Here is a 26,214-nt window from a genome sequence, read left to right as displayed (position 1 = left end):
GCTAACGTTGCTGAAGTGCCTCGATATAAAGGCATCCAGCAACACAAAAAAGTCAGGGGTACTGTAAGATTGCTCTTAGGAGTATTTCAAAAGCCAACTGATAGAGACATGCTGCCTCTAACAAGATGGCGGCACCGTGGTTCCCAGAGGGTCTCTCCAGACTGCAAGTACTATAGGCAACCATACAGGTCAATGGAATCCCAGCTCACTAATCACTATGTGATCAGTAAAATTAAATTGAAAAATATATTTATTTATTTTAAAAAAGACCCTAGTCATGGTATTGTGAAATCATAAGGGGAACCATCCAGTTCAAAGAAAATATGCTCCAAAAATCTGCCTGTTTGAGCAGTAACTTAATCACATTTGTTTCCATAAATCCAAGTTGTACTGTTATTTCATATTTGCCCATAGAACACCACTGTGGGATATAATTGCACTGTGCAAATCACAAAATAAAGACATTAATTAAGCCTGTACAGCATATTTTACTATTGTAAACAAATCACACAGACACTTATAATACCATAAATGCTGGTGTCATCCTTTATCAAGAACATTTATAATATGTTAAATATTTATTTATACATAATATTAATACTACATGTTAAGACAAAAGTATGAACTGCTAAAGTAATGGGCTCTAGTTCTCACAAAACCAGGATAATCTGGGTTGACTCATCTATAAGCTACATTTAGAAGCATACATTTAGAAGAAAATGAGACTGTTCAAGTGTAGTTTTCAAACTTCTGGGAAAAAAGCAAGAATTAACATCCACACAAAAAATAGACTGGATCTAGACTGGCCATCCGGGAAACCAGTGGGTAGGTGGCGGTGCATGCTTACCTTTACCGTGAGGGCGTAAGATCATATGATATGGCTACACATATCCAAATCCTTAGGTCATTTAGCAACCACTGCCATTAAAGTGTCAGGGCCATTTTTCATCCCTAGTCCATCCCCAAACGGTGATATTTATTTTAGAAAATACATATCCTAGGACTAGTTATGCATGTGGGCAAGAGGGATACTCGACATCCTTAACTTCCAAACAACCCCCAAAGTATTTTTTGTGGACCCTTTAAACAACATCACACACTTTAACAATCATGTTTTCAATAACTATCTTTATTGATGCCTACGACTAGCTTTACATCATAATAATAATATTAATATTATAGGCATTTGATGGGAGAAGTACATGCAAAGGGATATGAGTAAAGAGTAAAATTCTGAGAAATTAGCATTTTTAAAATCATCGAGATTTTATTAGCCATTTCATTTTTGGGTGAAGCGGCAACACATATTTTGTAATTACAATGTAAAATGGAATAAAAAAAATATCATCTGCATAAACATCTTAGATGGCAATGCCTAGGCCAGTAAATCCTGGAACCACCTTCCCCATTTTATTCTATTTTCTGTGATACAAACGTAACTCTGCAAATTATATGCACTGCTGAGATACTCACGGGACTGAAGATCTGATATTGAATAGAGCTCTTCTGAAGTACAGTCTGACTGCTGAAGCTACAATAACAAAATAAAATAAAATCAGGTAATGATAAATCACATCTTGTCTATGGTGGGCCAAATCTGAAGTAAAGGTTTGTGGGTGGCTGGAACACAAACTTTCCATGGTATAACTCTAGTTGAAAAAATGATAGCACAGTGTGATTTTTATGTAGCATAAAACAGTGTAAAAATAATTATTTAAAAGTATGAGTACCATGTGGGTGAACAATCCAATTGATGGCAGATGTGTGGGGAAAGATAGGCATCCAGTATGCCAAACCAACTTACCAGTTTAAAGATGATTCTGCCAACCAACCGGACAGAGTCTGTAGGAACATTGGGCGAGATGCTCTTAAGACATACACATTCTCTTTTATGACCTTGCCAAGCAGCTTTCTGTAGGATCAAATCAAACAAGGAAAATGTGAAATATGTTATAAATTTCCTATGACCATTTTTAGCAGATGAGATTCCTACATAGGATATATTCAAAATAAACACTCTAACCATCTAATCGATACAACCAAAGTTCCTTGGGCTACAGAAAGGCAAATAAGTGTCTAAGTATGTAGCCATTTGAAGCAATCTCTCTTCTATGCAACAGCAACACTGCACCTTGCAATAACCCTGCACCTATTATGTGGCTCAATAATTGGGAGAGATCATTGCTCTATATCTTCTGAATTGGATCTGCTGTCTTTTTGTATAATGGACGATTACACATGCTTATAGCAGGTGACAGGATGATTGCATTAAGGAATTTATTTTTATATTTGATCTTTTATATAGTGGGTTTCTGAACTGATGCTATGTTATGTACATAGGTGCATATATGTAATAGGGTCCAACATTTAGTGATCTGTGGACAGTTAGCATTTAAAATACCGCATTTGCTCGATTATAAGACGACCCAGATTATAGGACGACCCTCCCAAATCTGAATATTAATTTAGGAAAAAAAGAAAAAGCCTGAATATAAGACGACCCTATAGGAAAAAAGTTCTACCAGTAAATGTTAATTCATCTAAACAATTTTTTTTAATAAAAGCTATGATTGAGAAAAATATTTTGGTTTTATTTCCTTCTATTTTCCAACCTGCTCTCCAGTTATGCACATATGCCCCCTGGCTTGCCACTCTGCCCCAGAAATGCCTTATACCCCCATATATGCCACTGTGCCCCATGATATGCCTTTTAACCCTCTAAATGCCACTGTGCCCCATGATATGCCTTTTGACCCCCTATGTGCCACTCTGCCTCCAGAAATGCCTTATACCCCTATATGCCACTCTGGCATTTAGAGGGTTAAAAGGCATATTATGGGGAAGAGTGGCATATAGGGAGGTTTAAGGCATTCAGGAGGCAGAGTGGCGTATAGAGGGTTAAAAAGGCATTTCTCAGAGCACTCTGCCTCCAGAAATGCCTTATGCCCCCATTTAACACTCCCCCGACCCCCCCCCCAACTTACCGGTGCTTCTGACTTCCCTGTCATGTAGCCGGGGCAGCGTGTAGATCCCACGCACTTACGCTGCAGCCGGAAGGAGGCGTGGCTAGCAGCGGGGGTTGTCTGCGTCCATCGCGCAGACCTATGCCGACTGTCAGAGATCGGCACCGGTGCGGGGAACTCTGATCTCTGACAGCCGAGGAAGGTCTGCGCGATGGACGCAGACAACCCCCGCTGCCAGCCACACCTCCTTCCTTCTGCAGCGGAAGTTGTCTACACGAATCGCGTAGACATCTACACGCTGCCCCAGCTATACACCAGGCACTCAGAAGTACCGGTAAGTGGGGTGGGGGGGGAGGGAGACAGGAGGATCCAGGTCCCCTGCAGTCGTCTCATAGTCAGACCTATTTGAGGTCTGATTATAAGATGACCCCGATTATAATACGAGGGGTATTTTTCAGAGCATTTGCTCTGAAAAAAAACTCGTCTTATAATCGAGCAAATACGGTAATAGGGGTTTTCGGGGACTGTGTTTTGTTTTTTTACCAGTACCAGGTAATGGCTACACATCTTCTTTCCTTTAAAAGGATGGGCAATCGCTATTATTTATTAACGTACATTAATGTATAATTAATTACACATTTCTATATAACAGACAATTACTTCCACATATTCCTACTACTTACATGCAATTTGCCATTTGGTCTGATTGTACATAATTACACGGTAATGCTCGGTATTTGGGCTTTGTTTTTAATTTCTTGGGTTTTTGGTAATTTATTTACTGTTCTGTGTTTTTATTCTTATTTAGGAGTTTGTGCACTTTAAAGTAATATGCCACTGTATTCACTGTACACTGAGTATAGTTCATTAATCATTTTGGAACCATTGTGCTTACCTCAGTGCACCAATCAAACACTTCCAGAAATCACATTTTATATATATATATATATATATATATATATATATATATATATATACATACATATGGAATTTGTCTTGGGTTTAAGATCATAGTACGTATGGTTGCTATGTTTGAAGTAGACATGTCTCCATAGTAACAGTGTATTCATAGATGCCCAGATGCAAACCAAGTAAATTTTCATTAAAACACCCATAGTTTTAGATACATGCTACTGCAGAGTAGGCACACACAAAATGTGTGTAATCCTAGGATTATGCTAAAGAAACAAAAACAAAATATGAAAGAAGTATGAACGCATTCTTGAACATCAAGAGCACCTGGTTTTGAGGGGTATCCATTAGCCCTTTGTTTAGGCAGAGGCTGGTAGGCGTTTTAGTCGAGAAAAACATATTTTTTTTGTTTTTTTTAAGATATATGTATGAGTGTATGATGCTTTATTATGTGGGGATTGTGCAGTCGAGGAGCTACCTGCAACATCACAATTATGGATGATGGGGACAGAGATCACAGAAACATTATCACTATCTGCTTTTGTTTCACATAACAGTACTGCAGACCTATTTCCGTGTCTGCATGACCTCTAGTGCATTTCACTGCATAATAATAAGCTTCAGTTAGACTGCTACTGAGCATGTGCAAGAAGTTTATGTAATAAATTTAGGGCCAACACAAACTTCGTATTGCTGGAACAACACATTATATATATATATATATATATATATATATATATATATATATATATGCGTCACAAAAATAAGCAGATTCACTTAGGTGCAAGCAAAGATAAAATATTTAATAAACACAAAAATTGATGATGAATATAAAAAGTAGATAACAAAAATAGTACAAAATAAGTCTTACAAAACCTTGGAGAAGTATTTAGTTCATGACATCTGTCATGCATTCTATGCATTCCTGAGGATGGAGGGAGGGAGTGTTTGAGATGTGAAGAGTCCGTGGATGGCAAGTACATCTCACCTCAACCTCTCCAATGCCTTGCTTATATGCGGTTTGGATGATGATTTCAATCTATTGGTCTTCACCTGATTGGGTGTTCAAACATGCTTACTAAGGTCTTTACACGTCTAAACCCTATTTTAGGTGGTCACTGTAAGCATATTGTAATGCCCTTTTACAGTCACAGTTATACCATGCATTAACAAGTTACTATCCTATCTATAGAGTGCCAGCAAATCCTTCATTCCATACTTAAGGTCAGGGAAACCCTTTTCCCTATCATTGAAGCCTATTAATATATCTCAATGATCATTTATTTATGAACAATGACTACATATTTTTGACTATTGCCTATACCAGTAATTACATATGGCCCTTTTATATTATTGGGGTTAGAAGAGATGTTAAATGTGTTAGACTCTTTTACAGTTTACATGCTGATGCTTCCTGGTTTCAGTAAAGTCTCCCATGGGAGGTAGAATATCAGACAGAAGGGGGAAATGGGCTGGAAGAGGGGCGTGTCAGGACCCAGCGACACAGTGAATTCAGATGTCGACCCAGAGAACCGGCGATTATATACAGTATATATATCTATATATATATATATATATATATATAGATATATATATATAGATAGATAGATAAATACTGAATTGTAGCACTATATTTTTTAAAAACTAGAATAGATGGAAAGAGACCAACTTATGCAATCAGGTCAGAACACATTATGCCAGTTTTGACTCGGGGTATGCCAATCAGCAGAGATGCAGTATGGACTGTCATGGAACTTTTAATAGGCAAAAGGGGACATCAATATGATTAATAGCTTCTTCAACCAATGAACTTCTAATGAGTCGAAATAAACCATTTCCCATTACAACTTGTCACTTCACAGTTCTCAGAACTGGAATTCATTTTTACATCCAGAGCACCACTAAAAATAGCCCTGCTCATGATTAATGACTGGCTACCAGTGTCTTAAACTTCAGGTATTGAAATCTAACAAAAACCTGTATATGTAGTTCTGTTCATAATAAACAACAAAAGTAGGAGCATTTTTGGTACAGGAAGCAGGAAATGTGTCCTAATTGCCATGGCCTTAGGTGCTTCCACAAGCCAGGTTTATTACAATGCCAGAATGGCACTATATTGTGATTGGTGGACAACATTCTGATCTATAGAGCCTATGCACTAAGTATTGAGACCTTACAGATTTGGTCAATCACAATCCCTGCAAATAACACACTAGGACTATGTAGATACATAGAATCTCTTCCGAGCTGGTCTTAGAGGTCTCCCTTTTTCAATGTATTTTATTCATCAATTTTTATTTTGCTATATTAGATGAGGGAGTGGCTTTGTTCCTCCCTTTCTCACTCCAACTTTCATGTTTGTTTCATTTTTGTAAAGTTGCCTGAACAGGGCCGTCTTTTATACTGATTGCCCCATACACACACATTCACGCTTCATGGAATACAATCAGGCCCTCCGCTCCAACAGCAAAAAAACCCCACAAAAAAACTAAAGTACTTGCCACGTTGACTCTACAGATTATGAGGAGACTGTCAGAGTCAGTGTTGTGTTCCCTCTCCCCACACACATACAGACCAGAGGAGTACAATACCATGCGGTTCACACAGCAAATAAATGGCGCAGGCCAACCTGAAAGGAAGTGTGAGTCGTGATCAGGGCCGGCTTTAGGCGTTCAGACACCCTGTGCTGACCACCCCAGTAGTGCCCCCTCCCCAGTCATCACCTCCCCAAGTCCCTTTGTTCCCTCCTTCACAATCGCTCTACATGCCCTAAAGGGGCCCATTTGGGAGCTGTGCATTTTTTAATTTATCATTTTGACATTTGGTCATACTGTGCCATGCCCTATTTGGGACGTTTGAACCTGACCAATTCAACCCACCAAACCATATATACGGCAGAGAATTTTTAATGCTGGTAGTTTAACTCTTTCCATGCACTAAATTTTTTGTGTTTTTTCCCCACATACATTGTACAGATGAAGTGAATAACACTGATAATCTTGTTATCACGGCACCTGTCAGTGGGTTGGATATATTGGGCAGCGAGTGAACATTTCGTCCTCAAAGTTGATGTGTTAGAAGGAAAAATGGGCAAGCGTAAGGAAGCCTAGATGAGTCACAGCATCTCCAAAACTACAGATCTTGTGGGGTGTTCCCGGTCTACTGAGGTCAGTATCTATAAAAAGTGGTCCAAGGAAGGAAAAGCGGTAAACCGGTGATGGGGTCATGGGCGGCCAAGGGTCATTGATACAAGTGTGTGCAAAGGCTGGCCCATGTGGTGAAATCCAACAGACAAGCTACTGTAGCTGAAATTGGTGGAAAAATTAATGCTGGTTCTGATAGAAAGGTGTCAAAACACAGTGCATCGCAGTTTATTGCATATGGATGTACGTTACCATAAACCATTCAGGGTGCCCATAATGACCCATGTCCACTGCCGAAAGTGTCTACAATGGGCAGGTGAGAATACGAACTTAACCACGGAGCAATGGGAGAAGGTGGCCTGGTCTGATTAACCATGTTTTCTTTGACATCAAATGGATGGCCGGGTGCACCCCTTACCTGGAGAACAAATGGCACCAGGATGCATCCATGGAGGCCCCACCATGTTATGGCTGATCGGTTATTTCTATATATAAATAGATATATCTATAATATACATTAACAATATCTTATGTTTATTTTGCCCATCAAGTAACCTGGGCTAGCTTGGCAGTTTTCCCATCTAAAAGCCCTCATGACCTAGTTGTAAGTGCTACAATATCTAAATCAATATATTAATATTCACCAAGCAACTGCTAGTAAAATCTTCCTGACAAGTGGGCAACATGCTAAAATGATTTGATACCCAGGTGTTTACATTGCCTGGCAATTAATGCAATTATCACAAAATATTATGAATACCTTGAAAATCAGTTTGGATGAAGTATGTTTGATGCTTTCAGCAAAACTATTTTTATGCAGTAGGTTATAGTGTACAGCCTGCTCCCCAGACACTAAAACTGAAAGCTATTAACAAATTTTAAAATGTTCTATGAATCAAGGAGACAGACTGATCTCCATTCTGAAAGACAATTAATAGGGGAATAAATATGCATGAATACCACTGTTGTGAAGGCGTCTTGGGGTTTTACCACTGACTTAGGATTTACCATTTATAGACATTTCAGTACAGAGGGAAAGGCTATTAAATTAAATTACTTTAGAAAGTACTACATTAATCTGTATCTTTGGAGAAGTAAAACAAATCTACAAACAGCTGTAATAAAATAGTATTTCTTTATACTGTGATATTTTTTGTTTGGAATACAGAATAAACCCATGTATTTGTTTAAAGAGAGAATAGCGTTGGAGACAACATCCAACTTGTTACATGGAGAATTATATAACAATGAATCTATGAACCCAGAACAGGTAGCAAAGTACCTAGCGATGCAGTCAGATTGTGGCAATGTTTTTGATCGAATGTACATATTTGTATGTAATTACATAATCCTTTGGCTTTTATATATTTTGTATGGTGATTGAGTATGCTGATGAAATGAAAGGAAATATTAATGATGACATGATGATTCAAACCTACTTTTCTTTTTATTATGGAACATCCATTGTGGAACCACCTGAGTGTTGCTTTTCATACTTTGCACCAGAATCACCTTATTATGCATAACACCCAATACAGTCTCAAGTCACTTATACAGAGAATTAGCTTTGCTTAATAGCAAAAAAAAAAAGTATCTTATGAAAGTAGTTTTTCTTTGGACAATACCATGAAAATCAAGGGTTTGATGACTAATACATAAGGTATTTTATTTTTATTATCAAATAATTTACAGTTTATGTATGTATTTATTTATAACCCTTGGACCACTAAACGCCAGCAAAGAAATCTCTTTAAGAAGACTGAACTCAGGAATTTACTTACTTCTTCAGTATGTAGACAGTTGAACACAGAATATGAGGGTCTCCAAAACACTCCAAACCAAAGGTCACTATGTCTACAAACGTCACTAATTGCTATATTCACCGATAGATACAAATAAACTAGATGAAGTGCTATAATAATATATTTTCATAACAGTGGTAAGTAAATTACAATGGGCTCTGAAATATCTGTAAACAGTAAAGGTATACAGAAGTACTGACTTTAAAAAAAAAAAAAAAAAAAAAAAAGATCAACCACTGGGCAACTTTTCTAAACCAATCTAGCATACCTGAGATCTATTACTGCAGAAATCCATTTGGTTTTTTTATACACCTAACAAAAATAGAATTAAATGTTTCCAGCAGAATTCCTTAAGAGGAAATGGGAAAAGAGAGGGAGAAAATGTTTACTAAAAACATGTGGTAGACAAACATGAGATAATAAGAGGAAGGCTGAAACGGAGTATATCAAAATGAGCAAAAATATCAGAGAGAGGAGAATTACTTGAGAGGAAAGTATACAGATGAAAGGCTGAGGGAGATCACAAGTAGGATGTGTGACTTGAGGAGTGAAATATGGAACTGGAGAGGGTTGGGTGAAAACAGGGGAATTACTGAGGAATTAGTGTGGCCATCAAAAGAAAACACATGAAAAGGTGGTGTTTAAGAAAAAAAGGCAGAGGAAAACGACATGATAGGAGATATATATATATATATATATATACCGTATATTCCGGCGTATAAGACGACCCCCAACTTTTCCAGTTAAAATATAGAGTTTGGGCTATACTCGCCGTATAAGACTACCCCTCTACCCAGCATACAACAACCAGCCAATCATATACTCACATACGCCTGTCCATACATACACATTTATACACTGCCCTCACCACACACCCCTGCCTTTACACACACACACACATTATATATATATATATATATATATATATATGGTATATATACATGTATATATATAAATATATGTTTACATATATATACACACACACATGTATACATATATATATATACACACACACACACACACACGTATACATATATATATATATATATACACACACACACACACACACACATATATATATATTATATACACACACCAGCTTACAAACACACAAATACCTACACTGCTCTTACACACACCTGACCATACACGTACACTGACCATCTCACACCAACATATATACATACACTGCACTCACACCCCTTTCTCCCCATCTCTTACCTTTCTCATCTTCTATCTTCCATCCAGTTGTGGGAGTGTGAGGTCTGTCACTTCAGACCTCTGCTTTACTGCTCCCTCATCACTACGCACCGGCAATTGATGCCGAGCGCCGGGACATGAGGTCATCCCCGCTCTCGGCATCAATAGCCGACGCGTAGTGATTAGGGAGCAGGGAAGCCGAGGTCTGAAGTGCCAGACCTCGAGCTCCCTAATGTTGGTTTAGTTAGAGGGAGGTCGTAATCTCCCCAACCAGCCCTGCTGATCAGGGCTAGTTGGGGAGATCACGATCTTGCACCTACCTCGGCGCGGCCCTGAAGACCGGCCCAGGGGATGCGGCTTCTCCACTCACCCCTCCCCTAGAGATTCGTGGCACTCTCCAGCTCGGTAAGTACCCGTGTTAGTGTGTTAGTACCCGGCGTATAAGACGACCCCCGACTTTTGAGAAGATTTTCTGGGGTTAAAAAGTCGTCTTATACGCCAGAATATACGGTGTATATACACACACACGTGTAAACACACACATATAAAAAGTATCACAAAATATTGGGATTTAGCCTTAAATATACACCGAACAGCCATAACATTATGACCACCAACAGGTGAAATGAATAGCACTGATAATCTTAGTGGGTGGGGTATATTAGGCAGCAAGCCTTTTGTACTTAAAGTTGATGTGTTAGAAGCAGGAAAATGGGCAACAAGTGTTTTTTTTCAAAATCTGGTATTTTTTCCCTTTGTGCTATTTGGAACATCTTTGAAGCCCCATCAAACTATATAATTTTGAAAATGAAACACCCCAGGGTATTATTATTATTCTTTATTTCTAAAGCGCCGACAGATTCCGCAGCACCGTACAAGGTGAAAAGCAGTGGCGTCGCTACAGGGGGGCAAGGGGGGGCAATTGCCCGCCCTAGGATATTCCTTGCCCCCCCTGTTGCCCCCCCGCCGAATTTGGAGTCACCCAGGACAGCCCCGCAATGGGACTTTAACCCCTTGACTGCTAACGACGGCATGGTGCCGTCGCTAGCAGTCCCAGTCAGGTGCTAACGACGGCACCATGCCGTCACTAGCACTACCCTACCTTGATGGAGGTCTGTGGACCTCCATCACCACCTACCCCGGCGATCTGCCCCTCAAACTGAAGGGCATCACCGGGGCCACCCGATCCGCCCGGTGACGTCTCGCGCAATGACGCGATGACGTCACCGCGCAACTTTATTAACAACTGACAATTGTCAGTTAAAGAGGTATGGGGGCATGCTGCTTAGATGCCTGTATCTCAGGCATCTAAGCAGCTACAGACCCACAACATATACCGTTGGAAAGGTAATTACTTCACCTTTCCAACGGTATATAGCTTGTAAAAAGAATAAAAAATGTTAAGTTAAAAAAATAAAAATTTTTAAAAAAGTTTACAAAATTATTTAAACATAAAGTAGTTTAACTTAAAAAAAAAAAAAAGTTTAAGTATTCTAGCTAAATGATCCACTGTGGTAGCCAATGTTACCACAGTGATCATATAGCTATAATAAGTCACATTCCCTTTTTAAAAATGGCCGATACTAATTTTTAATCCCATGATCCCTTTGATCATGGGGTTAAATTTAGCCAACGGTAGAGGGAGGCAATTTTTAAAATCCTGATGAACTGCAAATATTAATAAAATCAGCCATTTAGCCTGTGCAGTACGTGAGTAACCATCTTATCCCTGGAGCGCCTTGCATTTTTACTGCAAAACTTATTTTTGCTATAAAAGTGATTTTTTTCTCCCTTTACCATCATTTCTTTGGGATTGTAAGGGGAAAGAATGGTGTGTGCTTCTGCGAGTGAATGTATGGAAAGTATGGTGTGTGCTTCTGCGAGTGAATGTATGGAAAGTATGGTGTGTGTTTCTGCGAGTGAATGGAGATATGAAAGGCGTGTGAATGGTCAGTAATTAGGGTTGAAGCCTTGACGTGGCATTACTGCTCACGTAGGAAGTTAAATTATGGTACAAAAAGTACACATTTGCAAGAGCTAGACCCCCTGGCACATCAAATGAGGGGCTGTATGTGTTTCTAGTACAAACCTGGAGTGCGCAAAGCGACATATTCCATCATTATTTGTGCAGTCAACTTTTGTCCTAGAAATACATGTAGCCCCTCATTTTAAGCTCCAAGGGGCGTAGTTTCTTAAAATGGATGAATTGTCCGAATGAGGGAGAGCATGAGTTAATATGTGGATGAATTGTCTGAATGAGGGAGAGCATGAGTTAATGTGTGGATGAATTGTCTGAATGAGGGAGAGCATGAGTTAATGTGTGGATGAATTGTCTGAATGAGGGAGAGCATGAGTTAATGTGTGGATGAATTGTCTGAATGAGGGAGAGCATGAGTTAATATGTGGATGAGTTGTCTGAATGAGGGAGAGCATGAGTTAATATGTGGATGAGTTGTCTGAATGAGGGAGAGCATGAGTTAATATGTGGATGAGTTGTCTGAATGAGGGAGAGCATGAGTTAATATGTGGATGAAGTGTCTGAATGAGGGAGAGCATGAGTTAATGTGTTTGTGTGTATCATAGATGTATAATTGTGGAAGGGCAAAGATGGCACTAGCAGGATGTTTGAGCCTTGGGGACCAAGATGGCATAGGCAGGGTGTGTATGGGACAAAGATCGCAAATCTTATCTGTGTTATCTGGGTGCTGGCCAGGTTCTATGTGGGCAGTGTGGATGCCAGGGCTGACTTTGGGGTGTGCAACCTGTGATCTATGCAGTAGAGCAGCAGGTAATGCTAGCAGAATGCTTGGTTGTATAGCGAGAGGTATTAGCAGTAGAAAGAGGGAAGTGCTCATGCCGTTGTACAGATCACTGGTGAGACCTCACTTGGAGTATTGTGTACAGTACTGGAGACCGTATCTCCAGAAAGATATAGAAATGTTGGAGAACAGAGAAGGGCTACTAAAATGGTTTATGGATTACAAGATAAACCTTACCAGGACAGGTTAAAGGATCTTAACCTATATAGCCTGGAAAAAAGACGGGACAGGGGGGATATGATAGAAACATTTAAATACTTAAAGGGAATCAACAAGGTAAAGGAAGAGAGTTTATTTAAAAGGAGAAATACTACCACAACAAGAGGACACAAGCATAAACTAGAGAGGCAAAGGTTTAATGGTAACATCAGAAAATATTACTTTACGGAAAGGGTAGTGGACGCGTGGAATAGCCTCCCAGCAGAAGTGGTAGATGTTAATACAATAAAGTCATTTAAGCAAGCATGGGATAGGCATAAGGCCAAGCTAGATATAGGATAAGGGCCGGTACAAAAGGAAAGAACTCAGAGGTTGGGCAGACTGGATGGGCCTACTGGTTCTTATCTGCCGTCACTTTCTATGTTTCTATGTAATTTAGGGGGTTTAAAATATACCTTTAATACTGTGTTTTTATGTGAATTCCAATTGACCTACACCTGCAAAGCTGGGTTTCTGTGTTATTCTGTAGATCCATATCTGCTATGCTATGTTTCCATACATTATTTATGTATACCTGCAAATACAGGGTTTGTATGTCTTGTTCAGTTGATTAATACCTGCAATGCTGTTTCCATGTATTTATTTGATCTATACCTGCAATGCTACATTTCATATATTATTATTGTATACCTGTAAATACAGGATTTGTATGTCTGATTCTGTTTATTTGATATATACCTTCAGTGCTGAGTGAATTTCAATTGATCTATACAGGCAAAGCTGGGTTTGTGTGTTAATGTGTTGATCTATACCTCCTATCAGCAGCAGGATATAATATATATATATATATATATATATATATATATATATATATATATATATATATATATATATATATATATATATATATATATATCGGCAGCAGGGACTAATATTAATATATATGGGCAGCAGGGGCTAATATATATATATCAGCAGCAGGATCTAATATTAGGCACTGAAATCATTTAGTGCAAAAGTTAAGGTATTGTGTTGTTTAAAGGATTGCAAGGATTAGTCGTACTAAATTGTGGCTTCAGGCTTCCCATGTTGAATGATCAAGTATTGTATTGTCCAATAACAAAAGTATCACCGGTGTGTGTGTATATATATATATATATATATATATATATATATATATATATATATATATATATATATGTATATGTGTTTTTTCAGTGTTATGATTTAATGGTGGAAATTATTAATGCCCCCCCCCAGTTTGACTGTGGTATCTTGTGTGCCCGCCCTATATATTGTTTCTAGAGTCGGTGAAAAGGTTACAGATAATGACAGGTACAATACAACAATTGAAATACAGATACAAGAGGAATGAGGGATTCCTGTTCCCGCAAGAAATATACAATCTAGGTGGAGGTGAAGACTGCATGGTAGTGAGTTACGTTAATGTGGGGCGAGATAACGGTTGTAAGTGGGTGATTACCTCAGTGGTAGGCTTCCCTGAAGAGAAAAGTTTTTAGTGAGTGTTTGAAGGAGGGTAGAGTTGGTTAGAGTCGGACAGCACGGGGAAGAACGTTCCAGAGGGTTGGTGCTGCGCGAGAGAAGTCCTGTAGGCGGGCGTGGGAGGAGGTGATAAGTGAAGATGCGAGGAGCAGGTCATTGTTGGATCTTAGAGGGTGGGCTGGAGTATATTTGCTGATGAGGGAGGATAGGTAGGCGGGAGCGGCATTAGTGAGAGCTTTGTAGGATAGAGTGAGTAATTTGAATTTAATTCTGCTATGGATGGGGAGCCAGTGGAGGGACTCGCAGAGAAGTGCGGCAATAGCTGAGCGTCGGGTGAGATAAATCTGGCAGAAGCATTGAGGACAGACTGGAGGGGGGATAGTCGGGAGAGAGGGAGGCCAATAAGTAGGTTGTTACAGTAGTCTAGATGGGAGATTACAAGGGAGTGGATTAGTTGTTTAGCGGTGCTGGCAGTCAGGAATGGACAAATTTTGGAAATGTTGTGCAGTTGGTTGTGGCAGGATTTAGAGAGTGATTTGATGTGAGGAATAAAAGATAAATTTGAGTCGAGAGTCACTCTGAGGCAGCGGACTTGTGGTGAAGGAGAGATAGTGGTACCGTCGACAGTGATGAAAAGGACGGAAGGGGGAATAGAGTTAGAGGGAGGGATTAGAAGGAGCTCGGTCTTAGATATATTATTTTGAGGTGGTGAGAGGCCATCCAGGAAGAGATGCCAGATAGGCAGCTGCTGATCTGAGAGAGGACAGATGCAGAGAGATTAGGGGTGGAGAGATAGATTTGTGTGTCATCTGCATTTGAAGCCAAAGCTGTCGATAAGTTTTCCAAGTGAGGAAGTGTAGATGGAGAATAGTAGAGGACCCAGGGCAGGTTCCTGAGGTACTCCAACAGACAGAGGCATTGAGGAGGAGGAGTCACCAGCAAAAGACACAGAGAAGGATCTGTTGGAAAGATACGAGTTAATCCAGGAGAGAGCAGTGTCTCAGAGACCTAGAAAGCTGAGAGTCTGTAGGAGGAGGGGGTGGTCAACTGTGTCGAAAGCAGCAGAGAGGTTGAGTAAGATTAGGATAGATTAGTGTCCGTTGTTTCAAGCAGACAGAAGGTCGTTAGTTACATAGTTCATAAGGTTGGAAAAAAAAAAAAAGACATAAGTCCATCAAGTTCAACCCTTCTACCTAAACTTCCTATTCTTGATCCAAAAGAAGGCAAAAAAAAACCCTAATTAAGCTACTTCGAATTCTGCCATCAGGGGAAAAAAAATTCCTTCTTGACTCCAAGAGGCAATCAGATTTCTCCTTGGATCAAGAAGCTCTTAAATATTAATGTTATTCTATTTATATCCCTGTATGTCATGCCTTTCTAAGAAAATATCGAGGCCCCTTTTGAAGGTATGTAATGTATTGGATAACACCACCTCCCTTTGAAGTGAATTTCATACCTTTATTGTCCTCACTGTAAAGAATCCCTTCCTTTGTCATCTATGAAACCTGCGTTCTTCCAGTCTCAGAGGGTGAACTCTTGTTCTTTGTATATTTCTCTTAATGAAGAGCTCTTTATATTGGCCCTGCATATATTTATATAATGTTATTATAAGCGACCTTGGTGAGAGTGGTTTCAGTCGAGTGCTGTGGGCGGAAACCAGATTGCAGGGGGTCAAGCAGGGAGTTAGAGGACAGAAAGTGGGTCGTAAATTAGTTTTTCTAAGAGTTTAGATGTTATAGGAAGTAGTGATATGGGGCGGTAGTTAGCAGGGGAATTTGGATCAAGGCAGGGATTCTTGAGGATGGGAGTGACCTGTGCATGTTAGAATGGGGATGGGAATATACCAGAAGAGAGTGAGGAGTTGAAGATGTGAGTGAGGGCAGGAGTAAGGCTAGAGGAGAGTGATGGATGTAGGTATGATGGGATTGGGGTTAGAGGGCATGTAGTGAGATGTGAGGAAGACAGTAGAGCGTGAACTTCGTCCACTGTGGTAGGGGGGAAGAAGCGGAGAGAGGTAGAGGGGTTGATCGCGGAAGGAGGAGGAACATGGAGACCATGCACTGGGATGTTGTTGTGGATGGATTGTATTTTTGTTTGGAAATAGTCTGCAAGATCCTGGACGCTAAAGGCAGATGAGGGAGGTGGTGTGGGTGGGATGAGGAGAGAGTGGAAGGTGGAGAAAAGTTGTTTGGGATTGGAGGAAAGAGATGAAATGAGGGTTGAAAAGTATGCTTGTTTAGCTAGCTGAAGGGCAGATGTGTAAGTGTGGAGGATGAACTTGTAGTGGATGTAGCCAGCTTCGGAGCGAGATTTCCTCCAGACATGCTCAGCAGTGCGGGAGCATTTTTGTTAATAGCGTGCCTGCCTTGAGTGCCAGGGCTGAAGCTGATGACGTGGAGCTTTGAGGGGGAGCAAGTGTGTCAAGTGCAGTTGATAGAGTGTTGTTGTAGTGTGCTGTGGCAAGGTCAGGGCAGGTTATCGTAGAAGTCTGGAAAATGCCAAGTTGAATTAGACTAGAAAATTGGAGGGGGGTGAGCATCGCGCAGATTTCTACAGGTGTGGAGGCATGGAGGAGGGGAAGTAGGTTTGGGTGTTAGTGTGAGATTGTAGGTGAGGAGGTGGTGATCGGAAATGTGGAAGGGGCGACAGGTGAACTCTGATATGGAGCAGAGATTAGAAAATACCAGGTCGATACAGTGTCCATCGTGGTGAGTAGGGGTTAGAGAAGATTGTAGGAGACCAAATGAGGATGTGAGAGAAAGAAGTTTAGTGGCAGCAGGGGAGGGTGGGTTATCAATGGGGATTTTGAAATTGCAGAGGATTATGGTTGGGATGTTTGGAGAGAGAAAGTGGGACAGCCAGGCGGCAAAGTCGTCCAGGAACTGTGAGGTAGGTCCAGGAGGGCGATATATGACTGCCACTTTGAGAGAGAGAGAGGGGAAAATGGGCGTATGGAGTGAACTTCAAAGGAGGAGAATGACAGAGAGGGGAGGGGAGGCAGGTGTTGAAAGGAACAGGAGGGGGAGAGCAGGATTCCAACACCGCCTCCATGTGTCTCGCCTGGCCTAGGAGTGTGGCTAAAGTGGAGGCCGCCATTTGTTACAGACCGAGCGAGCATTCCAGAGGGCACAGGAAAAGAATGGGGATGAGAGCTGTGGTCTAATGGTAGTGAGATACTTGGTAGTGCGGGACCTGTGGTGTTTTCTGTGGGAAGGTGAGCAAGAAAGGGTGGGGATTGTTAGGGGACCGGGGTTGGTCGAGTGAAAGAGTGTGGGAGTAGGACTTAAAGGAGCGGGTGGTTTTGGTAGCGGTAGAAGTAAAAGGGGAAAGGTTTCTAAGGAAACATAGGAGATCATGCGAAGCAAGCATAGGTGATGGGAGGAGGGAGGGTGAGATAAGGATGGTGTGGGGATCATTATGGGGCTCGGCGCAATAGGATATGGTGATTAGTTTTAGCAGAGAGGTGATGAGGGTATTTCAAATGCTGGTGTTTTAACTCTTTTCATGTACGAATTCTACTTCCAGCCTTTATCAAACTTGTGTTTTACAACTCCTGGTATATGTCACTTCAAAACAACACCTCAATATGTGTTCAGCAACATCTCCTGAGTACAGTGATACCACGAATGCATGGGTTTGTTAGGTTATTTTGGAGCTCAAAGGCCCAAATTTGGGATATGCACAATTCAGGTTTTCATCTTGGAATGTTGACATCTGGTCCTTCTGCCCCATGTCCTTATTGGGCTGTCTTTGAATGCTATCCCGAATGGCCACAGAGCACCCTAGAGTGGGTTTTTGGTGTCACTGAATGCCTTGCTATTGTGGCATTTCAGCAACACCTTTGAAGCTTAGGAGGCAGTCTTTGATCTTGATGTACAAAAGGTTGACATACTTGAGGTTTTGCGTGCTAAATGTATGTATCATTACAAATATATGATACATTTGAGTATCAGAACTCAGTTATAATTACATTCATTAAATAGAAATACTTTGGCAAATATCTTGTATTGTTTTTATTTTATATTTTTACCATATGATACATAGATGCATGTCGACAGATGCCTATATATATATATATATATATATATATATATATATATATATATAATCTCCTAGGTAAAATGTAAAAAAACTTTTAGGTGGTCGCAAAGCTAAAGCTATAAAAATTGGCCTGAGCAAAATATGTCTGGTTCCAACAATCAAAGGGTTAAGTAAAATGGCATGACCCAGGGATTCAAGCCCATCTACACCAATATCCCAAGGCTGGGGTGAAAAAGGCTGTCCCCCCAGGGTCATGGCCCATAGTATGGAATAAGTCTGCTTTAGGTATGTTAATTAAAAAGTTACTGATCTTAAATTACCTAATGGTCCATTAACTATAGTAAATAATGCACACTATCATAATTGTGCCTTATTATTACACAAGCATTATCAGTTTGTGTAATTGCAGTGAATTAAGAGAATACTAAGCATGATTTATTTACGTGACATGACTACCAATGACATGGATTTACAAAGCAAATGTGACTAACAGGAATAATTATATATGTGTGAGCAATTTCTATCCACCCAAGGTAATTAGTTTACCTTTAAGTCAATTAGTTCAAGAAAAGCATAATGTCATTAAACAAGGCTTTTTTGACCCTGAGAACATCACAGATAACTGACAAATTCATTCACATGGGATCTAAACATAAAGATAAAGTAAAGATGAAAATTGAAGTGGATGGCTTTACATGGGATTTTCTTGTCTTCTAGTTAGTAGACAGAATTAAGGTCTTTTTTCAATGTGTTACATCCTAAATAGTTTACTCTAAGCATGTAAGAAATACTAATCCCTTTAGAGCCATATAGCCAAACAGGGATGTTGTACAATACATTCCAGACCTCAGCAGTGCTAAAAGAATCTGAAGATCTATCAGAACATGAGTAGCACAGCTGGGGCTGTTACATGTTTTAGGACAAAATAATGCAGAAACTGTCAACATAACAGCTTTTATTCTTTGATGGGAATATTGGTTTCCTCATACACGAAGTGAAGTTATCACCGACCTGCAAATAAACAGATGTCAATCTATGATCCCACTTAACGCCCTTTAAAATATTTCCATGTATCAGGGAATTACCTGCATTGCTATATGTTATTATCACATGCGATTTAAATAGTCAGCTGAGTAGGACAGTATTGTTTGGTTTTAAAAGAAGAAAATGGGTTTAAACATCATTAAAAAATATATAATGAAATTGCGTTTCATTATTTGAGTATGGACACTTCAGTCAAAGTCAATTCCTCTTATTGGGTCAACATTAAAAGAGATATAAATTTACATAGCTTCTCAAGACCTCAGACTTCTGAAGATGGCATAAACTTTGGCTAAATAGGTTTTTTTCTTATTATTTCAGTATAAACACTGAATTAGTAGAAGGCATAGGGAAGGTATTGTGGCTGGTAAATACATTTGTCATAAGATATTTATTACAGATGTTATTGATGCAGTCATGTTTGATTTTTAACGTATTCAACTTGCCTCCTAAACCATGTCAAAATTGATTCAGCTTTATTCTAGTATATAGTTGGGAAAAAGAAAGATAAGACTACAATGATAAAATAAGGAATGATTAAGGTCTGAGTCTTTACATCATGAAAAACGGACAGACTAAATGGGCTGAATAGTTCTTATCTGCCATCAAGTGATATGATTCTATAAATGACAATAATTCTATTAAAATTAAAATAAATGAAAAAAAGTTATAGTTGCACAGACGTATATAAAAAATGTAAAAAAAATGCCCATGACACAGAACACCTATCATTCATCTTATCACAGGCAACTGTGTCTAATCTAGCACTCACTGTAACAGATTGGTTCAGCTACAGTCAAAGCTATGTATTTACGCACTGTTATCTCTATGGGAAGATATTTCTACAAGATATTATTTTGTTATTGTAGACGGGAGATTTTGCCAACGGAAAAATAGAATTTGACTGCAGTCTAGCCCAGCTAGTCAGCACATTTTGCCTGATGTTAAGTCTCAGACCTTTATCTTTGGTCTTGTGTTAGATTCAGGATAGCCCTATGCCTATCTCATGTGTGTTAAAACTCACTCACTGTATCAACCTCTACATGATGTTGGTAAAAACTGGGTTGATATAGCAGGCAACTGCGACAGAGAGATTTACATAACATTTAAATATGTTTTGATCATGTAGATTACATCCCATAGGACAGAGACATAGGTTGACTTCTGAAACAGCTGTTGGTATCTAAAAGGTCACTAAGCTGTGTGGGTGAGGATACTAGCTCACAACTTTGGAAAGAAAAAAGCATTTTCTGCAGCTGGGAATAGGTTGGCTAAAGTAGTGTAATTTTTGTACATTTACAATGACTGCGATGCTGGTCTGTCCTTGAGAAAGAGAGGAAAATAGAAGACCAAGTTTGCTGCAGAAAACTCGAATTTTTGTCAACGCGCTTTAGAGAATAGACCTGTCTGTGCCTTTTTTTTTAAAAACTAAGTAACTATACACCAATGCCTGACAAAAGCTGTTAGATGAAAAGTTGGAAAAATAAAGAATATATTTAATGCATTTCTAAAGAAGTCATATATCTTTGAGAAATAATCCAAAAATTCATGAATACTCAGTAATCCACTTGCCATTTAATTCAAAGCCATCATTACCTGCTATGTACTTCCAGAATAACCCTCATAGAATTTATACACAAACTTTTAGCCACACATATATGCAAATATTAAATGCAGATTGAGGGTTATCAATATGCATGGTCTTGTAGGGAAATAGGAGATAGATGTACTTGTCCAAGAAAAGACTTGTTAGATTGTTTCAGGTCTTCAGGGGTCTCTTCTTTAGACGGATAACTTCTATCTCAAGACAAGAAGTTTACGTAACTATACAGCTTTTTTTTTGTAAAGAGTATTACCTTCAACTAAAGACTTTATAACCTAGTAACAAATAAACAAAAATGAAACCCAGTCTTTCAGCTATGTACACTGATTTACTTCCCCGGGAAAAGGGTATATTTAGTGGTGGTCTTTACCTGGCAAGTCGAATTGCAGTATCTGGCAAATTTGCACTGAGAACATCGCTGAAGACTTGTACTCCTGTAAAAATAATTTAAAAAGTTAATGTTTTATTAGTGCTCGTAATATTATTTGCTTTAGCACATTAAAGGGCAACTGTCTTATACTGGGTCAATTCATATACAGTAAGAAAATTAATTTAAGGTCAGACTTATAGCCTCCTAAGGGGCATTAGAAAATGGTCACCTTATAGAATGAGATACATGATTATCTCGTTATATCAGCTTTAATTGCGCCTTTATGTATTTATGTTCTTTTTTGTTTTGTTTATAATTATGTTTCTAATATTACTATTTTGTTACTATAGTGAATGATTATATATGGAAAATTACATTTCACTAAGTTTACCATCTGTACGGTTATGTATATGAAACCATGTCATATTGAAATGTATTGGAATATACAAGATGTACAAGAATATTGTAAATTAAATAGACGTAGGGCCAATTATGCTATGTGTGCACCCCTGTAGAGTTAAAATGGAACAAATGTTTCCTGCACCTGTCATCGTATTATTTAGAATGTGCATTTTGTTAAAAGAAATAGTAGGAATGTTTATTTTGGGTTCATGTCAGGATATTATCTGCATATAATATTTATAATGCCTCCAGCAATGTAAATCCATCCTAGCTACGAATGTTAAAAGTTGACATTTCTAAGGGATGAAATAACAGCTTTCCAGCCTGGGGTTAGTCGGGCCACTTCATAAATAGATATTGTAAACACTTTTTACAAAGCACCCTTGTACAAAAACAATCACTTGCTATGAGTTTAAACAGTTTACGAAAACCACCCTGCTGAGTTAACCTAAGTCCTCTTCTCTTTCCCGGCAGGAAGACAAACGGAAGAAATTAGGTCTTGTGGGTCAATTATAAAGCCGGTACAGTGGAGTTTGCCAAACTCTGTTGACAACAGAGCAGAGACCAGAGGCACATGTATGGGCATGATAAAATGAACACCTTCGCCAAAAGAACTATATTGAGATAATTTATAATTTCAAATTTTATGTTACTGAAAATACTCCAGCTAACATTAAGGCACCTTGGATGGTTAGGATATGCCATCTACTGACACTTTTTGGATTGATTTTGTTGGCAAATAATACCCATGGTAAGCCATATTTGTGCATTTTGCATAATCTTTAACCGATATAGTTTTTTTTGCAGCTGTGTTGTACTCTACAGTGTTCACGTTATCTGTTTAGAATGCTCCAGAAAGTCCCATCTGATTGTGCTGGCTAGCAAATAGGGCCACCTGAGAGCAAAGGCTAATGTACATGGCTTTCTGAACATGGGGGCTAGATCTGTACAATACATCCAACTGCATACGAAGACAGTGTGTAATTTCCTGGGCTCAGTAGGTCAGGAAGGAACAAAAGCCTTTGACAAACAAAAAGTATTAAGGGAAAATAAAAAAAATATATTATTCTATATAGTTTCTAAAGCACAGAATACAATATAACAACACCTAGAAGATAGCTTCTCCTGAACAGATGGGTGTCCCTGGCATGTATGTGCATACACTTTACAGAACTTGCTAACTACAACTGGGCTCAAGTCCAGGTTCAGCCAGGTTAAACAAGAGTGAAGGACTGTGAGCTGAAGGCAAAACATAACAAACTCTGGGATTTTGGTCATTTTCACACAAAAGGCCCAACAGGAGACAGGCTCAGCAAAGCAAGGCCAGAGTCTGACTTGGCCCTGGTGTGGCTTGTACAGAACCACTATCCTGTTCTCTACCCTCTAGAAGTAACTATCTAGAAAATATATATGTGACGTGGTTTGACCTTCAGCAATAAAAGGGAACTAGTCTTCCAACTTTTAAAAATAAGTGCCACTCCTGCCAGGATAAGCAAGAGAAGACGGCTGCTATAACTTGTTTGGAATTGTTAGCTGTCTGCTCTCAACAATATAGCTGGTCAGCTGTCAGTTAAGTAACTACAGTCAATATAGAGCGTATATTATGTTTTTCAGTCGGTTACATTGAAACTTTAATATATATTTATTCTTCTTTATAAGGATATTTCTTCCAATGACATAGTTAAGTGGCAGAACACTTGGCCAGCATACTTACCAACTTACTAGTTAATTAACTAGCAATTTAAAATATACAATATGATTTTGATTTAAGAAAAAATATATACCGTATATATATATATATATACATATATACATATACACACACACTGACTGTCCACTTTATTAGGTACACCTTGCTAGTACTGGGTTGGACCCCCTTTTGCCTTCAGAACTGCCTTCATTCTTCGTGGCATACATTCTTTGTAGCATACTTTCTTCGTGGCATACTTTCTAGCCTGGAAACATTCCTAAGAGATTTTGGTCCATATGGACATGATGGCCTCAAGCTGCAGATTTGTCGGTTGCACATCCATGATGCAAATCTCCCGTTCGACCACATCCCAAAGGTGCTCTATTGGATTGAAGTCTGGTGACTGTGGAGGCCCTTGGTGTACAGTGAACTCTTTGTCATGTTCAAGAAACCAGTTTGAGATAATGTGAGCTTTATAGTGCATTATCCTGCTGGAAGTAGCCATCAGAAGATGGGTACACTGTGGTCATAAAGGGATGGACATGGTCAGCAACCATACTAGGCTGTCGTGTTTAAACAATGCTCAATTGGTACTAAGGGGCCCAAAGTGTGCCAAGAAAATTGTCCCCCACACCACCAGCCTGAGCCGTTGATAGAAGCAGGATGGATCCATGCTTTTATGTTGTTTACACCAAAGTCTGACCCTGCCAATTGAATATCACAGCTGGAATCGAGACTCATCAGACCAGGCAACGTTCTTCCAGTTTTTCATTGTCCTATTTCGGTGAGTCTGTGCGAATTGTAGCCTCAGTTTCCTGTTCTTAGCTGACAGTAGTGGCACCTGGTGTGGTCTTCTGCTGCTGTAGCCCATCTGCTTCAAGGTTCTAGGTGTTGTACGTTCAGAGATGGTATTCTGCATACCTTGGCTGTAACCAAGGTATTTAAGTTACTGTTGGCTTTCTGTCATCTTGAACCAGTCTGCCCATTCTCCTCCGACATCAACAAGGCATTTTCATCCACACAACTGCCGCTCACTGGAATATTTTCTCTTTTTTGAACCATTCTATGTAAACCCTAGAGATGGTTGTGCGCGAAAATCCCAGTAGATCAGCAGTTTCTGAATTACTCAGACCAGCTCATCTGGCACCAACAACCATGCCACATTCAAAGTCACTTAAATCCCCTTCCCAATTCTGATGCTCGGTTTGAACTTCAGCAAGTTGTCTTGACCACATCTACAGTACATGCCTAAATGCATTGAGTTGCTGCCATGTGATTGGCTGATTAGCTATTTGTGTTAACAAGCAATTAAACAGGTGTAGATAATAAAGTGGCCAGTGAGTGTACATCACAATACAACTTGTAAAATAGTAGATGGAGGGTTTTTTTCACCTAACAATGAAATTATAAAAAGGTAAAAATCTAGATATTCTGCAAATTATTGCAGGACATCAGAACCCACCATTTGTTATGAAAGAAAATTTAAAAAATACACCACGTGGAGGCAAAAACATAAGGGGATATGCTCTCTAAAACATTACCACATATTCATTCTATTAAACAGTAAACCATTGTCAGAGGATAGACTGCCTTTAAAGTTATCATAACGAACATTGAACATAATATTTTTCTTTAGATCACAGGGCAATGATGAAGCACATATTCCATCCAGCTGAAATTACATCTTTAAAGTAAACAAGAACTTAGACCCTAAGAACAAAGAAAGAAGGACAGATAAAAACTTGAGATCTGGATTTTTACCAATTAAACTATTGAAATAAGTTTCATACCACACACAGACAAAGGAAGTATATACAAAGATATCACTCAGGTGAACAGAGGTTACTGTGTATGGAAAACATCATACTCTTGTCACTCACAAATAGCATGTGCTTTGAAGTCTGGATAACTTCTTCCAGTAGTTGCTGTGAGTTCTTGGGACTTTTTCTAATCACCATAAACCCTTTGGTTTGTATGAGAAACTTGCTAGTTTTTTTCCATGTTTTTTTGTTATTTTATACATGCCTTATTGCACTGTTAATAAGAACAGCCTACATTAACTTCTATAAGCCTTATTGATTCTTTAAATTTCCTTTGCACGGCGTTGGTAGAAAAAAACAGCATAAAACATTTAAACATTTAAACTGATTGACCAGTTAAAATAAAACATGTTTGGAAGCACCCTGTGGACCCGTCAGAAATACTTCAATGGGTGCCTGCTGTAGACTGCATGAGAAGGCAGAAAAACTATTTATAACTGGAAGAATAACTACATAGCTAAGGAATAAAACAAATGGCTTCAATGACTGGTTGTACTATGAAAAGATATGCAAAATTACCTAAAGCAATCTTCACCAATAACAGCCAGGTCCCCCTCAGGTTGAGCCATTGGGTTTGTGTTGCTGCCCTGACTAGTACTGTACTAGTCAGCGTCAGAGAATAAAGATGCTAGCTAGGGTCAGTTTCAATCAAAACACTTGAAGTAGGATAAGCTAAGATAATTAATTAATAAAAGTTAATTAATAAGAAGTACTACTGACATATTTTTAGGGGTAGAACAAAAGGA

General features: G+C 39.1%; 1 protein-coding gene across 1 annotated transcript in view; it reads right to left on the bottom strand.

The window, feature by feature from the left end:
- Positions 1-26,214, bottom strand: part of LOC149289848 (histone-lysine N-methyltransferase SMYD3-like) — a 359,885-nt gene that overhangs the window by 285,113 nt on the left and 48,558 nt on the right. Inside the window, exons 2-4 of the mRNA XM_089490127.1 lie at positions 21,557-21,620; positions 1,805-1,912; positions 1,474-1,531 (exon numbers count right to left, since the gene is read on the bottom strand). Of these exons, the coding sequence (XP_089346253.1) occupies positions 1,474-1,531; positions 1,805-1,912; positions 21,557-21,620 (230 nt within the window). The remainder of the gene's footprint in view (positions 1-1,473; positions 1,532-1,804; positions 1,913-21,556; positions 21,621-26,214) is intronic.

This window comes from Sceloporus occidentalis, unplaced genomic scaffold, assembly GCF_023333645.1.
Source record: "Sceloporus occidentalis isolate IW3139 unplaced genomic scaffold, rSceOcc1.0.p SCAF_42, whole genome shotgun sequence".
NCBI lineage: Eukaryota > Metazoa > Chordata > Lepidosauria > Squamata > Phrynosomatidae > Sceloporus > Sceloporus occidentalis.
This window is presented reverse-complemented; position numbering and strand designations above follow the sequence as displayed.